This window comes from Phaethon aethereus (assembly GCF_964289735.1).
Source record: "Phaethon aethereus genome assembly, chromosome: 1".
Taxonomy (NCBI): domain Eukaryota; kingdom Metazoa; phylum Chordata; class Aves; order Phaethontiformes; family Phaethontidae; genus Phaethon; species Phaethon aethereus.
The window spans coordinates 697705-715247 of record NC_138575.1 but is presented as its reverse complement, the minus strand read 5'-3'; the positions used below and the strand labels follow the sequence as shown (position 1 = coordinate 715247).

Below are 17543 nucleotides of genomic sequence, written 5' to 3'. Positions count from 1 at the left end.
CCAGGCTGAACCCCCCAGCTCTCCCACCCTGTCCTCCCAGCAGAGCTGTTCCAGCCCTCGGAGCATTGCTGGGGCCTCCTCTGGCCCCGCTCCAGCAGGTCCATGTCTCTCCTGTGCCGAGGGCTCCAGAGCTGGATGCAGCACTGCAGGGGGGTCTCCCCAGAGCGGGGCAGAGGGGCAGAATCCCCTCCCTCGCCCTGCTGGCCACGCGGCTTTGGGGGCAGCCCAGGACACGGTTGGCTTCTGGGCTGCAAGTGCACATTGCTGGCTCATGTCCAGCTTTTCATCCACCAGTACCCTCAAGTCCTTCTCCATGGGGCTGCTCTCCAGCCCTTCACCCCCAGCCTGTGCTGATACCGGGGGTTGCCCCAACCCCAGTGCAGGACCCTGCCCTTGGCCTTGTTGACTCTCATGAGGTTTGCACGGGCCCATTCCTTGAGCCTGTCCAGGTCCCTCTGGATGGCATCCCGTCCCTCAGGCGGGTCAACCGCACCGCTCAGCTTGGTGTCATCTGCAAACTTGATGAGGGTGCCCTCGATTCCACTATGTCATTGATGATGATATTAAAGAGTGCTGGTCCCAATACAGACCCTGGAGGGACACCACTCGCCTCCGATCTCCATCTGGACATTGAGCCATTGACCACTACCCTCTAGATCCAACCATCCAACCAATTCCTCATCCACTGAGCAGTCCACCCATCAATCCGTATCTCTCCAGTGTAGAACGAAGGATGTTGTGGGGGACCCTGTCAAAGGCCTTGCAGAAGTCCAGATAGACAACACTGGTAGCTCTTCACTTGTCCTAGGATGAGTGAACACGTCAGTGAAGGCCACTAGGTTGATCAGGCAGGACTTGCCCTTGGTGTAGCCATGCTGGATGTCTCAAATCACCTCCCTGCCCTCTATGTGCCTTGGCATAGCTTCTGGGAGGATCTGTTCCATGATCTTCCCAGGCAGAGAGGTGAGGCTGATGAGTCAGTAGTTAATACATTCAGGTAAGGTCCCTAAAACAAGCTCTGAAGTCTTTTCCCAGTCTAAAAGAGCAACATTATTGCAGTTTAGGAGCGGAGTTGACTTGGAGACTGCCAAGAGGAGTGGTCTGCACAAGGCCAACCGGCGCTGCCCGTGGAGGCAGTGCACGCAGGCAGGGGGACCAAAACTCGCCCCAGGGTCTGCAGGAGGCATTCTGGAGGGCCGAGACCCAGCGGTGCATCGTGGTTGTGATTCCCCCAGATCAGAAGCTGTCAGAGTCTGGGGCAGGGTGAGCGACACCTGCAGAAGAACACTGGTCCTCTCGGCTTCGATGCCAGAATGGTTCATCATCAGAAAGGGTGCAACTCAGCCAGACTGAAAAGCGTGGTTATCTGGGTAATCAGCACATTTTGGAAACCTCTGGTTTGGGGAGGAAGATGCCCTACAGAGAAGAGGTAAGCAGCCTGACTAGCTTTTGGCTCCACTTCCTACAGCTACCCACAACACAAAAATACATCTAATGAGTAGAGACCAAGAGACTCAGTTTTTCCTCCCCCAAAAAAACTTCCTGCTGCATCGCCTTGATCAAAAAGCATTCAGAAACATAAAAATAACGTGCAAGACTATCCAAATCTCAGTTACAAGGCAGCAGCAGCTGCCAAACATGCAGACTGTTCCCTGCAAACTGACACGTGGCACTTGGAGCCACACCATAAAGACCAGCGGGAGAAAAAGGCCTTTGCTCCTGGGAGATGAAGGGCTGCTCTTCCACACACACCGGCCTCCGCCGCCTGCCCCTTCTCACCAGTAACTGCTGCCACTTTTACCAAACCCTCTGTGCCTCCCCTTTTACCAGCTGCAAAACTGGAAGGGATGAACATGGTTTGGATATGGGAAAGATAGGTTCCTAGAAGCAGGATGATCCCTGCCCCAAGGCGCTTGCAGGCTCTCAGATGTCTGGTTTGACCTAACAAGAGCATTTAGTGTCAAAAGCGTTATAGCCACAGAGAGGAAGAGACAAGCAGCCCGGCCCCGGAAGGCTTCGTGCCACGATAGCGGCGAGAGGTGGAGAAAAAGCTTCCCCAGCTCAGCAGTACGACCTCCCCGCTCCTCTGATCCCCTTGGGTGTTTCAGGGTAACCAAACCGAAGGGGTTTTCATGGTGAACTCCTCCTCCCACCCCGGCACCGCAGCGGGAGCTCCCACAGGGCGTGCAGCTGGGCAACCCGAGGAACTCCAGGGCACATTTCTACCTCGGGGCCAAGTCTTTTTTGTTTGTGTTTTTAGCATCCATAAAACCACAGCTGCTTTTCAAGCCTAGCATCGCAGCACTGGAAATGGGAAAATGAAACTTGCTGCAAACAAAGTCTTCAGATTCCTGCTCAAACTGAGATAAACACGAGCTCAAGTGAGAGAAACAAAAAAGAAATTTGCAAAATTCTCACTGGCAGTAAACAAAATATTATGAGCAGTTAAAGAATCTGGTTACAACATATGTTTTAGACTGATGCTTCCTCCTCACGTTCACCCACTTTCCCGAAACCGTGACACAGGTGTTACGCAGCCATGCGAACACCAGCTACCCTCTCAGCAATGGTCACAACAACAGGAGCTTCCGGCAACGAAATCCAGCCAGCCACGGGAGAGTCTCCTCACAAAGGGGCAGAAACGACTAGACCAGAGCACTAAAGCATTCGTGCCAATTTATCCTGCTCGGGTATTGCTCCAGGCAAAAAAACGACTCATCCCACACTGATATAAAATGCATTTATTCCCCCATGAAAAAGGAGGATCACCCACAATGGGGTAGGGAAAATTTTCCATTTTCTCTTAAGCGACATCATAGGTTTACAACTCACAGAGGTGAGCCCGTGGAAAGCTTTACACCAAGATGCTTCTTGTGCCGTATTTAGATTGTTTCAGAGCATCGTCCCACTCAGTGACCTTTGGGGAATGGAGCTGCCGACCGCACAAGACAGCCGCAGGGGCTCCAGCTGCCCTGACACCTCCGGGAGAGGCTGCCGGTGCTCGTCGACTGAACCAAGCTCTGGCAGCCTCAGGAAACAGCCTCAGAAAGAGGTACAGGGTAGAAAGAAGCGGTGCCGGGGAGAGAAGAGAGACCCTGCGCAGACCGCGGCAGCGGGGAACAGGCACCCGAGCAAGGCCCGTCACCAGCCTGCACAGGAGCTGTGGCTGTGCCCGTGGCGTGCTGGCTGGCGACGGGCTCACCGGACCCTGCAAACGCAAGAAGGTTTCAGAAGCCGCCCACGCAGACGCTGGCGTGCCCGTGACGGCAGCAGAAGGCAGGCTGTGGCTCTGCTGCCAGGACGGCTGGAGTCTTCATACCTGTGCACTGGCGGCACCACGCCGCTGGCCCAGCAAGCAGGATGGACTTAGGCAGCTGTGGAGAAACAGCAGCAGAGTCCAGACTGCACAAACGATGGCTTTCAGGGCCTGCCATCTCATGAATCTTACGGTGACCGCAGGATTCATCTCCTCCAATCTACATAAGCACCTGAAGGAAACTGGAAGTGCTGAGACCTATCAAAGACAGGACACTGCTGGACTAACCCCACCACCCAACCATCAGACCTGGCAATGGCAGATCTAATCCCATGTCATTGTCAGGCATCTGACTCCCTGGTTTTTGATCCGCAGCACACAGAGCTTCAGTTCCTGGGCAAAAGTTCAAAGAGAACGAGAGAAGTATTAATAGAGCATCGGGGATGAGAGGAGCTACAGCTCCCAGGCCGCCCAGTGCAGCTGGGATGCTGTGGCGTGGGGGCTGGCGGCTGCCAGGGGTACGGTGACCCCCTTCGACAGGCATCCACCCCGACGGCTGCGACATTCTCTCCTTTCAAGCAGCCAGGTGACCTGACAGAAGACAGGCAGCTTCGCAGGTGGCGTGTACAGGGATTACAGCCTCTCTTTCCGAGGTCCCCTCTGCAAATATTTATATAGCAAACAGAGCTCGCTGCTAGCAACCACCGGAGGCATTGCAACGGATGGGGTTTTTCTGCTAGATGTGCGCAGTACGAGATCTGAGTCAAATCGATGAGTCACTTGGCCAGCTCCACGCTTGACAGTACTTTTACTGCCAGCTAGAAATGCCTCCCACCCGCGAGAGCTGCATGGACACCTTGCAGCAGCAGCGAGCCTGGCACACTCAGGCTGAAAACCAACTCAAAACACGGGTGGGACAGTAGCAGGACGAGCCACGAGAGCTCTCCTCTGCCCAGCGGCTTTACTTCAGCTTCTCTGGCTTTCAGTGTTCGCTCCTCACTCCAGGCATCGGCTCCAGCTGTGCAGTGAAAGCCTGAGAGGCAGAGGAGCTGCGAGCACCTCGGAGGAGCGCAGGACGCATCACGCCTGCGTCCTCGTTCCTCAGGCTGTCTGCACGGGGCCTGCGCCACCAGAAGTTGCGTCAAAGACTTCACAGAAAGAGACAGCACCAAGCAGGGAGGCACTTTCCTCTCAACCACCACCCTTACCTCCCACAGAAGCTCAAAACCAGAATTAATGTGTCCAAACCCCAGCCCTGGCCGCAGGAGCAGCCAGGCATGCTGAAGGAGCTACGTTTCAGTACAGCAAGAGTACGCTAAATGTAGGACGATGCTCCAGTCTCCACAACTGCAAAGAAATACGGAAAATGCTGCAACCCCCGCAGCTCAGCCGGGCCATCTGAGCAGCCTTGCCAGCCTCCACACTAGCCCCTGTGCCCCCGCAGAAAACCAGCACCCCTCCCAGGCTGCCTGGGCCCTGGGAGGCAGCTGCAATCTCATTTTTGGAGCAGATAGCAGCAGGCATTGCAGCAGGGTCTGCGTCTACCAGACCCTGGCACGCAGCTCAGCCTGTGCCCCCCCCGAGGCGGTGAACCCCACAGAAGCAAACCCGGGCTCAGGCGGTGGTGTGGCAAGCAGTGGGGCACGCCACCGGGGACACGCAGGGCTGCCATCCCATGGGGGAGTGACGCCGCGTGGCCTTGCCATCGTTACTAGCCTCCAACAGCACACCCAGGGTTTGAGCCAGCGTGACAATCTGCCGCGGAAAAGCCGAGGAGATGTCGAGTCACCCACCGCCCACCCAGCCGAAAGGCTTTTCCTCCTCCGCTGCTGCATTTTACCCGGGGGGAACCTCAGAGGCTCGGCCAGAGCGCGCAGCACCCAGCGCTCGCCTGCGCTGGGGAGGGCTGGACAGCTGCGAACTCGGCCACGGCAGAAACAGCAGCAGATTGTCAATGGCTTATTCAGAAATGCGTGTATTCTAAACCCCCCGTTTGTTTCCTTGTTTTCTAGTCCCCCACAGGGAAGAGGCCATGTCTCACTCAGTGCTCCGTATAGAAAACTCAAAGATAAGCCCTTCATCCATGCTAAACATGTTTTGAAATTGAGCTGTCCTGGACTCTCAGGCAGGCCACGGCGGATGCACAGAGAAAAACCTCCCGGATCCCGAGGCAAAAAGCAGCCAGAAGTCCTGGCTTTGCAAAGCAGTCATTTGTCTGCATCCATGATAAGAGCCAAGAGGCTTAAAAACATCCATTTACAGAGAATAATGTGAGCAATCATGACACAATATGACAAACACTCCCATATGAAAAGACCCATTTCCCACTGCTGGGGCACGTTCAGCTCCATACATTCACCCGGAGCCCCGGCAGCACGCAGCCCCTCTCCCGACACAAGCGCACGGACGCAGGAGGTGGCTCGGTGTACGGCAACCGTGGCTGCAGCCACAACCGACCGGGACGCAAAGACATCAGCATCAGGCAGCCGCAGCTTCTTCTCAGTGTAGTATGTGGGTGCTCTGCTTCCCGGGGCACAACCGCTGCAACCAGCGGCTCAGCACACCGGAGCAGAGCTCGCAAAACTGGAGGAAAAGAGGCTGGACGCCGGCCCACCAGTCCAGCTCACGGTCACACTGCCCAGCCAGAGGATCTCCTGCTGTACCGCGAAGACACCGGTTTCACAGACAGACAACATGTTTCTGGAAAGAGTTAACGGTCCTTTTTCTCATCCTTCCAGATGAGTAGAACGCCAGCAGAGATGCTGCTTCCAGCAGCCATCACAACTCTGGGTCACGAGCCTGCGTGTGACGGGGAGGACCAGGCCCTTTAGGAAGATAACGCTCTGCACCAGGAGCAGATGCTGCCCGTAAACCCCAGCAAACACTGTGGACATGCCGTCCTCCACCATCGCAGCACCCAGCCCCATGCTGGCTCTGCCAAACCCCGCTTCAGCCCTCGAGCCCGTCTCTCTCGCTTTCGGTTTTGTTCCCACAAAACTGCGCTGAGCTACATTAACACCTTATGAGGACAGGCTGGGAGAGCTGGGGGGGCTCAGCCTGGAGCAGAGAAGGCTCCGGAGAGACCTTCCTGCAGCTGCCAGGGCTTAAAGGGGGCTTATAGGAAAGATGGGGACAGACTTTTTAGCAGGGCCTGTAGTGACAGGACAAGGGGTAATGGTCTTAAACTAAAAGAGGGCAGATTCAGACTAGATCTAAAGAAGACATTTTTCCCAGTGAGGGTGGTGAAACCCTGGCCCAGGTTGCCCAGAGAGGTGGTCGATGCCCCATCTCTGGAAACATCCCAGGTCAGGTTGGACGGGGCTCCGAGCAACCTGATCTGGTTGAAGATGTCCCTGCTCATGGCAGGGGGGGTTGGACTAGATGGCCTTAGAGGTACCTTCCAACCCAAACTGTTCAATGAGTCTGTGATTCTGTCTCTGGAGGCGATGCAGAGCTACCTCAGGTCCCATCGCCCCAGCAGACCTTCCCCTTTCACCGTCCCCAACTGCAAGCCCGTCCCTGCCAACCGTTAACCCTACTGGCACACGGACTCCTCGGCAGCCGCGCGCAGAGGGTCCCATCCGGCTGCTGTGCGGGTTCCTCCCTGCCGCGCTCATCCCCGGTTTGTTTACAGCTGGCAGGGAGGTGCCAGCATGGCACGGCCGCGGCAGCCTGCCGCCTAGGCTACGGTTCTGCCGAGACTAAACCAACCTGTAAAGCAATTAGTCACTCGCAGATGAGAGCAGCATGCCCTTCCTACAAACATTATCTAAGCTGCCTGTAGGGAGGGTGAATGTGAAAACAGGACAACACATGGGGAACAAGTGTTGCCATATTGATCCCAAAAATGAAATAACCGGTATCAATCTTCACATCCTTCGCGGACAGATCCTCGTGGGTGGCACACCACTCGGACATACGTCTTGCTTCAACCCACCTGTCACACAGCTCGGGAGAGCACTCTGGCACCTACAAACTGGGACGGGAAAGGGTTTTGCTTTAGCTGTCACTGGCCTGACCAGCTGTTTAGGTGGTGCTGGCCAGTGCCGTTCTTGGGCAGCGGGTGCCCCGACTGCTGGTACCTCACCGCGGCGAGGCCACCTGTGAGCCCGTTACCTCAGCAGCAAGGAGGCTCGGGCTCTGCAGTGGTAGTTCCCCACGGTGTCCTGGACACGTCTCCCCACCTCATAGCTTTGCCGTGCTCGAGGAAGACAGCTGCATGTCTTCTGCCAACCGACCGCAACAGAGGTGCCAAATTCTCTGCCGTGCCAGCAGCCGGGGCAAAAGACCTCCGGAGTTGTAGAAAGCGGAGCAGATCACAGCCACCCTTGGCTGCGGAGTGACCCCATGGGCCCCGAGCCCCCGAGGCAGTGACGAGGTCTCCATCCATGGTCACAGGGAAGCAGCAGCCCCACAGACCTCAGGCGGCTCTGCCCAGCCGAAATACGATCTAGGAAAGGCCTGCAACCTTCAACTACATCACTAATTAAAACAGGACTACACTCTAAAAGCACTTTGCCAAGAGCAGAGGTAACACCACCGTGCCTGTGCCATCTGGTTCGAGGGGCCCTCAAACCCACGGCCAGCGGCTGAGGTCAGGTAGGTTCAGGCTATACACAGAGACATTTTTCCTGGGACAGCCACCACCAGACAAGTGCCACAGCTGCTGGCAGGTTTTTATACTACCAAAACCTGCTAATGGTTTCCAAGTCAAGGCTGGATGTTTTGCCGAGGTCTGTACTAGCCCAAACACAAGAGAATTCAGCTCAGTTCTGTGGCCTGTATGCTACAGATGAGATTTGAAATAATACAGTGAATGTTTAAGTCAGAGCATTCAATTCATTAATTGCGAGCTCTTTCCTTGCTAACGTCCCACTGCAATTAACCACTTCACCTCGGAGCGCTGCCCGTCTTCCCCAAACAAGTCTCAAATGACACTAGGAAGATGCATGGCATTTATCACTCCCTTCTGAAACTCAGGCTTCCGAGTCTCAAGACAAGGAACACAAGACTAAAGTGCTCACCTGCTCCACAAGCCCCGCTGTTCCCAACCAGTTACTAACCACTGCAAAGCACCACCAGTTTTACACTGCCGATATCAGCCGCAGCTCCACGAGGGAGGCCGAGGCGAGCAAGAAGATGCAGAAGGAAATGCTCCGGGGCCCCAGAGGCAGCACGCAGAAGTGAGGTGAAGACGGTACAACTGCAAAGCATCACCACAGCCCTCCATTCGCTCCCGAGAGGCCGCTGCATCTGCTCCAAGGCAGAGTCTGACCCGGGCACAGCACGAGGGCACTGTGGGGGAAAGCGCAACTCCTTCCCGCTCCGGTGGGATGCTGGGACAGCGGGGGAAGACAGACACCTGCAAGAATAATAATAAAACACCTCGCCACGTGATCAGACACTACTCGGAACACACAAAACTCTTATTCGGGCTGCCTGCTCTCCAGCCCAAACACCGCCCCGGTGCCGGACCTGCAGTGGAGCTGCACGCCGCACTTCCCGGAGCTCCCGCCTCCCACAGGGGAGCCCCCGGCGCAGCGACGGGCGCGGGGATCTGCACGGAGCGCTGCCAACGCTCGCACCCGTACAACTGTGCAACCGCTCTGACTGTCAACTAAGCTCTCAGTCTCAACAGCTTCCCGTAATAATCAAACCCACGGTTTAACAGGCGCTGTGTGCAAAAGGGTTCCCTCTCCTCAGCTCTGCGCACACGCTTAAAACATTCCAGCCAACAGCCTCTTCAACGTGCAATTTGGGGAAGGGATGCTCTTGATACGCACTCTGCAAGAAAGTCCTAATTTTAGGTACATTTAACCTCGTTTATAATGCCGACAAAGCTCGTTCTTATCACAACCAGGGCCGGGGTCTTTACCCAGAGCGGCGAGCCGGGAGTGCCGCGGCTCGGCCGCTGCACAACCGCCGGCCCGGCACCGGCTGGGGCACAACGGCCCCGTCCCGGGGGGCTCGGGCCTGCACCGGCCCTTCCCGGCGAGCGAGGGCAGAGATCCCCACCGCGGAGCGGCGGCGGGGCGGGGGCACCCCCGAAGGGACACAAACTGTGCTTCAGCAGAGCCGCGCACAGGCGCTTCGGGCCGCCGGTGGACGGGAAAGGCCCGTCAGCCCCGGGGAGGAGGCGGCTGCCGCCGTGCACACCCAGCGCCGGCGCTTCTGCCCCGGCCCTGCCCGGGGCTTGGCAGGGGGAGACCGGCCCGGGGGAAGCGGCCTCCGCCCTGCCCAGTGCTGCCCGGCCCCACGCCACCCCGGCCGGGCCCGCCCACCCCCGCCGGGCTGCAGCGGCCGCTCCCGGTACCGGCGGCGGGCCCGCCCGCGGGCCCAGTCCGGCGCCCGCCACGTCGCGCGGGCGCGGCCCGCACCCGGACCCGCACCCACGGCCGGCGCGGCCCCCCGTGGGCCCGTCCCCGTGTCCGTCGTACTCCCCCCCCCCCCCGCGGCCCCACGCGCGGCGCCGCCCGCGCCCCTCCCCCGCGGCGGGTGACAGCGGTCGCGCCCCCGCCGGCCCCGCGCCGCGCCACCCCGCGCCGCCGCTCACCGCGCTTGCCGGGGTCGTAGCCGACGAGGACGAAGTAGTCGGCCAGGCGGGCCATGGCGGGGGCGGCGGCCGCTGCGCCGCGCTCACAGCCCCGCCGCCGCCGCGTTGCCCGCCCGCCCGCGCGCCCCGCCGACCGCCGCCATCTTGGCCCCTCGCGCGGCCGGCCCGGCCCGCCCGCTCTGCGCCTGCGCCGCCACCGCCGCGGGGGGCGGAACGACGCGCCCCATTGGGCGCACCGGGAGGGGCGGGGCGGGGCCCGGCGGGGGCGGGGCCGCGTCCAGGGGGTTCCCCGGGCCGGGTCGGGGTTCGGCCGCGAGCTGCGCCGGCCACGGGTGTGCCCTGACACGCGTGTGCGGGGACCCCGGCCTGCACGGACCCCCTGGGTGTGCACAGCCCCCACTGGTGTGCACAGCCCCCCGGGTGTGCACCCCCACGGGAGAGCACCCCTCGGGAGGGACGGGATCCTGGGGCACGGTTGCCGCCATCCCTCGCAGCCGCCCGTGGGGTGCCGGGACACACGCGGGGGGGCTGGGCAGCCGCTCGTCCCCACGGACGGTGGGAGATGCCGCAGGGTTCGGGGGTCCTGTCAGGATGCGGCGCTGAGTCTGCGCCGGCCCGGCCGGAGCCAGGATCAGGCCTTCGGAGGGCCGGGGAGCAGCCCCCCAGCCGTGCAGGCAGCGCCTGTCCGGCAGCAGGGCCCCGGTGCCGGTCCCTCCCAGGCCACTGAGCCCGTCCTGGCCGTCCCTGGCCCCGGCAACTCCCACCAGCACCGAGGCCAACGTCCTTGTGCAGCCGCCCCGGCGCAAGCCCACCGCCACGTGCCAGAGGTGCCGGGGCAGCGTGCTCCGGCCCAGCCCCACGGTGCCACCACCCCAGAGCCGAAGCGCCTGCCGCAACGGCAGCCACACTTGCAGGGTAAACATCCCATCCCACCTCGTCCCGTGGCAGCGGCCAGCACCGCGCCCCGGAGCTCCCCTGCGCCAGGGCTGGGGTGCACGGCCGGGGGTCCCCAGGCAGGACCTGGCACGGCTGCCCAGGGCCATGACCGTCCCACGGTGAGTGGGGTCAGCGGGCACGCGCTGTGGCACAGCCACTGCCGGAGTGGGGGATGATTCATCAGGGAAAATCCCTGTTCCCACTCCCACGCGGGAGCGGGACGTGGGGCGCGTGCAGGATGGGGGGGCAGCTCGGCACCGCCTGGCCTTGGCCCTGAGCCGGCCACACGCTGCCCGTCCGGCTGACGGGCACTGGTGGGGGGAAGGCAGGAGCGGGTCAGCCCTGCCTGCAGGCAGCTGCCAGCCCGGCAGAGTCCGGCTGTGCCAAACCCGGCGGGAGCGGCAGCCCCAGGAGCTCCCAGCCCCCCGTGCCAGTAGCAGCAGGGTGCGGGAGTACCCGAGTGCAGAGGGGACAGGGAAACGGCGTACGGGGGATAGAAACGGGGTGTAGGGACAAGGTCCCGCAGGCCCCTGTGGGCGGGGGGTGCAGGGGCTGGGCGGGCTGGGCAGACGTCAGCCAGCAGCCTCTCCCCCTCCTTGGGGTCCCTGGGGTCCCCCCTGGGTTGGGAGGGGTGCCCGGGATACAGGGCATGGCTGGCCCTGGCAGCCCCCCACAGAGTGGGATCCCCTCTGCACCCCCATTCCACAGCCGGCACGGGCGTGATGCAATCCTGCGCGGCCCTTGCACCTCCTGCCGCCCCGGCGTCACTGGCCGCCGCGTGCGGGGGCACGTGCAGCTCCGTGCCATGGGCACCAGCCTGGCCCCCACCTCCCCGCCCCAGGCACCACTGTGGGGTCCCACCAGAGCCCCGCTGCCGGGACGGGCACTGCGGCGGCAGGACCAACCCCAGCACCACCGCCACTCCTCCCGGCATTTGTGCCACGCCGGTGACAAGCGCTGCCCGTCATGCCATGCAGGGCAGTGGGTGAGGGCACCCTTCCTGGGGGTGAATCGCAATGAACCCTGGTTAATAGTGGGGGTTTCTGTGTTTTCCCCCCCTTCCCTGTGTGTCCTCCTGTGGGCTTTGTTTTTCGGCGTCACCAGCTCACCGCCGCTCCCCTGTGCCCCACTGCACCTCAGCCACAGCGGGCAGCTCTGTGGGGCATGAGGAAGAGGCGGCTGGGCACCCCACTCCTGGCCCAACCCCAGGGTGCTGGGGCAGCTGGGGGTCCCCTGGGCGCCAGCCCGGTGTGAGGTGCTGTGTGCCCGGAGCCGTGCCATGCCGGGCCGAGCCGCCGGGAATGGCTCCCCCACGCTGGCCCAGCACCCACAGGGGCATTCCCGGGGACGCTGGGTCCCACAGTGCTGGGGCAGTGGGTGACCGGTGGCACCGAGTCACAGGCGTCCCCGTGCCACCCAGCTCAGCGTGCCCACGCCATGCGCCTGTGCCAGCATTGCTCAGCTCTCGGCCTCTTCCCAGGGGTTGCGCTGCGGCTCCCGCACCACTGTGCCGAGCGCTGCCTCCCCGATCCACAGGGCCGGCTGTGGGTCTGGCACCAGGGGGCCCATCCCCACGTCCCTGCATCCCCACACATGGGACCAGGTGCTGCCGTGGGCAAACCCTCCTGCTCTGACCACGGTGCCGGCTCTGCCAGGGCTGCGGGGTTGGTGGGCACCCGCTGGCACTGGAGCCACCGCCGGACCCCAGCCCGGACCCAGCTCGGAGGCAGCGAGGTGACCCCTGCGGCAGCCGGCAGATGGGGGGGAGATGCAGGTCAGGCCAGACCCCGAGGGATGGGGCTCCGGGTGCCACCCTGTGGAACGGTGATGTGGGGCCAGGGCATGCACCGAGGCAGCCGTCTCACCGCCAGCACGGCGGCAGCCCGAGGACGGCCCCGGGGACGGGCAGCGGGAAGCTCCCCGCAGAGGGCGATGGCGGGGACGTGGGACCGGAGCGGTGCCGGAGGGTCAGGATGGGGAAATGGGGCTGAACTGCCCTGGGAGCACCCAAGGGCGAGATGTGCGTGGGGTGCGTCTTGCCCTGTGCCGGGGTGGAAGGGGCGCGGGGCTGCTGGCGCTGATGAGCAGCGGCGGGGATCGGCACCGGCAGGGATCGGTGCCAGCTGAGCGGGCCGTGGTCCAGGGGGGCCGCGGCAGCAGCGGCCGGGGCGGGAGCAGGGGGTGCGTGCGACCTGCGGTGGCAGTGGCAGCAGCGGGTGCAGGGAGCCCTGCGGCACGGCCGCTGCTGCTGGAGGGAGGGGTGGCAGGGGGCCAGGGGCTGTGCTGGGGTCCCTATCCCTGTGGCAGAGGGCAGGGGGTCTCCAGGCTTCACTCCCTGCCCCCAGGGTCCCAGAGCTGCCCCCCACAGCTCCCCCATGGGGAACAGCAAAGGCGGGAGCGGGTGCTGGGGGAGGGACGGATCCTGGCCGCAGCCCCCATCCCTGGCAATGTGCCCTCAGGGCAGCCTTGGCCGGAGGCTGCGCCCGCCTCCCCGAGCCCACGGGCGGTGGGACCCCCCAGCGCAGGGGTGAGCATCCCATCGCTGCCTGCCCCACACCCCTCGGCCGGCTCTTGTCTCACTGGTGGTGCTTTGTGCCCCTCTCCCTGCTTTCCCCATGGCTGGTCCCTTCTGTGGGGACACTGGGGACGCTGGGGACACTCCCCGTGTTTGCAGGGCCAGGGGACTCTCCACTCTGCCGGCGATTTCTGGCTCTTTCCCGCAGCCGCAGCCCAGCACCGAGCACCGTCGGAGTGGCTCCGCCGCCACTTTGCCGCCCACGGAGGGGATCCGGAGCCTGTGGCCGAGTGCGAGCAGCATCCCCCCGGCACACCCCCCGGCAGTCACTAGCAGTGACTCAGCCCGACGGCACCGCTCGTCACCGGCACCCCACGCTCCTCCCACCGCTCTCCCCGGCACCCTGCCGCCCACGACCCCCCTCACCTCGCTTCTCACCCCGCACCCCAGCTCAGCAAGCGGTGGGGCAGGGATGCTGCGGTGCAGCCCGGGCTGACCCCCCTCCCCTGGGATGAGCTGGGGGGCTCTGCCCCGTGCCCCCCTTGTCAGCCACCAGCACCCAAAAACCTTTGTTTGGGTTTAAAACCCCGTGGGAAGAGCCGGACAATGGCGGGTGCGGACGCCCTGGCTCCGCCGTTCCCAGCCCCAAACGGCTGGAGGAGCACCCAAGGGAGCTGGGGCCGCCACCCGGGGGGCCGGCGGTGGGGCACCCACTGTGTCCCCAGCAGCGGTGGCTGCAGGCGGAGGAGCCCGGCGTGCCCCAGTCTGAGCCAGGCCGGGCCGGGAGAGCCCCGGGCACGCTGCGGGGACGCAGCAGAACCCGGGCACCTCGGGGCCGGGCACCCCCGCGTGCCCTCCGGGGCTCAGCACCTCCCCCGGCCCTGCTGGCGGGGGGATTGACGGGGCCGGGGGTCCCGGCCATGCACGCGCCGCTGGTGGGCTCTGCCCGGCTGCTGCGTGGCCCCGCAGCCACCGGATGCAGCGGGGATGCAGGCAGGGGGCCAGGAGGGCGCAGGCAGCAGGAGCAGGCAGGGCAGCGCCGGCAGCGCCGGCAGCGGGGCTGGGATGCTGCGCGTGGTGACGTGGGTGCTCAGGGTGCTGGGGGGTGGGCACGTTTCAGGGGGAAGAGCCCTCACCCCAGAGGCCTCCGCCTGAGCCAGGCGACGTGCCGCCAGCGCGTGTCAGCGGGGCGTTTGTTGCCGCTTCCTTCCCCGGCCGAGGCCGCCGGCAGGTTTCCATGTGGCCCCTCAGGAGAACTCCCCAAATTCCCACCTCGGCAGGGAACTCCCCGGGGAGCACTCCCCAGCACAGCCCCCGTGCCCACGCGGCTCCCCTCCGTTGCCCCACGTGCGGGGGGCAGCCACCGTGCAGGGGACTCTGCTGTAACGGGGGGGCTTCGCCACGATAGGGGAGCTCTGCCATGACGTGGGGCGAAGCACAGCGCCCAGGCGGGGGCCAGGAGCAGCCCTGGGTGCCCCGGCACGAGCGCGGGTGACTCAGCGCCCGGACGGCGTGGCCAGGGCGCGGTGCCGCCCCTTCCCGCACCCGTCGCTCCCGGCCCGGCAGCTCTGGTAAAGGCGTGTTTACCTTCCTGCCCTCCTGCGTCACGCGTGCCGTGGCGATGCCAGCCCGGGCAGGGGCTCTGCGGCTCCGGCCCCCCGCCTCGGGCAGCCCCCGTCACCCCACGCTCTGCCATGCCCCCGGCGATGCTGCCAGCTGGAGCGCCGGGGGTCCCAGGGGACGTGGCCACGAGGGTCCCAGCCGGGCAGGGAGGGTGCAGGGACCTCGCTCTGCCTCTCCCCCCATCCCTCCCGGGACGCAGCAGGTGCGCGTGGGCCGTGCCGGGGTGCAGCCCACCCCGCTCCTTTTCCACACACCTGCCCCCCAAAAGCGCTTTTTGGCAAGCGGGAGCCCGGAGCGGGGCTGCAGCCGCTGCTCTCAGCCCCCGCCCTGCCCCGGGGCCTCAGCCAGCAGCCAATTAAGCTAATTGAAACTTAGCAATTGATTCCCATGGCTGGCAGCCAGGCCGACTCGGAGGAGGAGGAGGGAGAGGGCAAGCGCGGCCCGGCCCGGCCCCAGCGGTGAGCCGGGGTGGCCGGGGCAATGGCCGCTGCCGGTGCAGGTCCGGCCGCAGCACGGCCCTGGGTGCGGGTGAACCCGGACACTGGGTTGCCCGACGCAGCGGCAGCGGTGAGCTCTGCCGCGATGGCTGCGGGTCGGCCGCCGCGTCCAGAGCAGGTGCGTGGTGAGCGGGGATCCGGGGTCCCTCCCGTGCCCAAGGAGCGCTGATCCCCCGAGGAGGGCAGGGAGACGGGTTCTGCCCCTGCTGCGGCAGCCGGGGGAGCTCCGCCGGGCCTCTGCCGTGAGCCGCGGGCAGCGCGCGCCTGCAGCGGGGGCTGCTGGAGAGACCTGCCGCTGCTTCTGCTGCTGCCGCTGCTCCCAGTGCTCCCGCCGCAGCTCCTGCTGCTCCCGCTGCTCTCTGCTCCGCAGCAGTGCCCGGAGCTGCAGAGCCGAGGTGTGCTGGGGGTCTCAGCCGAGCCCCGGCCTCCTGCTCACCCCCTGCCCCATGCTCCCCACCCCACATGTGGGAAGGGGCAACTGGCCAGCGAGGGCCTCTCCCCACCAGGAACCTGCATTAAGCAAACCTTAATTAGCCAGAGCCCCCTCCTCCCGCCCAGGCTCCTGCCGCTGCTGCTGACCCCGGTGACCCCGGCTTGTCCCCAGGGTGGCAGCGGCTGGCAGTGCCCTGGACGGGGTCCGGCACGGGGCCCGGGAGGTGCCTGGGGGTGAGCCCCGGCCCAGACCCCCAGCAGGGCACGGCACGGCACGGCGTTGGAGTTCGCTTCAGAGTGCCGGCACCGTGCCAGAGCCGTGCTGGGGCTCAGCCCCAGAGACTGCAGGGTGACATCCCACCAGGGCACGGTCCATGGGAATGCCGCGGGAGTGGTGAGCTCTGGGCAGGAGTTCGGTGCATCGGTGGCCCAGGGCAGCGGGTGCCGTGCCGGGTGCTTGGCCCCGCGTGCCCCTGCCTGCAGCGCCGCCGCGTTGTTTTCTTGCCGGGTTTCTCTCTCTCTGGGATAATCCAGCAACAAACAAGCGGAAGAGCCCGGCACACCACAGAAATCCCCCCGGGAGACACGCAGGGAGCCGGGGGCCACGGCGCTGGGGAAGGCTGCGAGGCTTTGGGGCGGGGCTGGACCCGCAGCCCCGCTGAGGGGGGTCTGTCCCCCCGCCCCGTCCCCACCGCCCCATGATCAGGTGCTGCCGCAAATCCCCCTGCGCGGGGAGCGGGTGTTTGAAGCCTTTGTGTCTCGATAATGCGGAAGAATCCCAGCGATTCGGAGCACGCGGGGGCCCCGGCCCCTCGGCCTGGGGAGGCCATGGCAAGGGCAGCGGGCAGGGGAGGGGGTGCCATCACCCCTGCCCTGAGGCCCGGACCCTGGCTCGGGCACCCTGGGGTGTTGGGGGCTCCTTGTCCCATCCCCATCCCAGCAGCACAGGCACTGGGGACACCCAAACCCTGTCCCGGGGTGGGAGATGTGGGCTCCCAGCGAGGGGGGCTGGTGGGGACCCCTCCCCTGCTGCGCTCTGGCTGCCCGGCTCCCCGGGAGCACCCCGAGCCCCAGCGCCTGCCAGCCCCGGGCACTGCCGGCAGTGGCTCCCCACCGCCCCCGGTTTCAGCGAGCTGCTTCCGCGCGGGGCAGCGCCAGGACGGCCCTGACCGCCGCGGATTACGGTCCGTGTGTGTAAAACCATGAACCCAAACCAGCCCCGCGAGAAAGGGCGTGCAGGCGCGCGCCGGGCCTGCGGCGCTGGGGGTGCCGGGGTGCTGCCCCCCGAGGGGCAGCGTGGGGCCCAGGTGGGGCAGGAGGGGCTGGCTGAACTGGGGGCACCGGGCTGCGCACCCCACGCAGCCCGGGGAAGGGCGGGGGGATGTGGCCCTGGCCCTCCAGCCTGGGTTTGCCCCCCGAGCGTGGGGAGCCGTGAGTGGAGCTGGGGGGCTCTGCCGCCCCGGGCTCCTCGGCACGGCAGAGGGGTGCAGGGCGTGGGACAGGGGGTGGCGGGGTGCCCCCGGGGGTGGGCCCGCTCCCCGGGGCGCTGCGGGGCGCCTGGCGGGAGGCAGGCAGCGGGACCACCCCTGCGTGCTACCCCAACCCACCCCAACCCGTCCCATCCCACCGCGTCCCACCCCGGCCTCGCTCCGGGGTCCCGGGGTCCCACCGCTGGGGGAGCGGTGGGGCCGGGAGGGACCGGCGGGGGGCGGTGCGCGGCCGGGGGGTCCC

At 64.9% G+C, this 17543-nt stretch overlaps 1 protein-coding gene across 1 annotated transcript in view; it reads right to left on the bottom strand.

The window, feature by feature from the left end:
* SBF1 (SET binding factor 1) overlaps positions 1 to 9864 on the bottom strand; it is a gene marked incomplete at both ends in the record, with an annotated part of 79378 nt that extends 69514 nt beyond the window's left edge. Inside the window, one exon of the mRNA XM_082013822.1 lies at positions 9810 to 9864. Coding sequence (XP_081869948.1) covers positions 9810 to 9864 — 55 coding nt within the window. The remainder of the gene's footprint in view (positions 1 to 9809) is intronic.
* Between the last annotated feature and the right edge of the window lie 7679 nt (positions 9865 to 17543).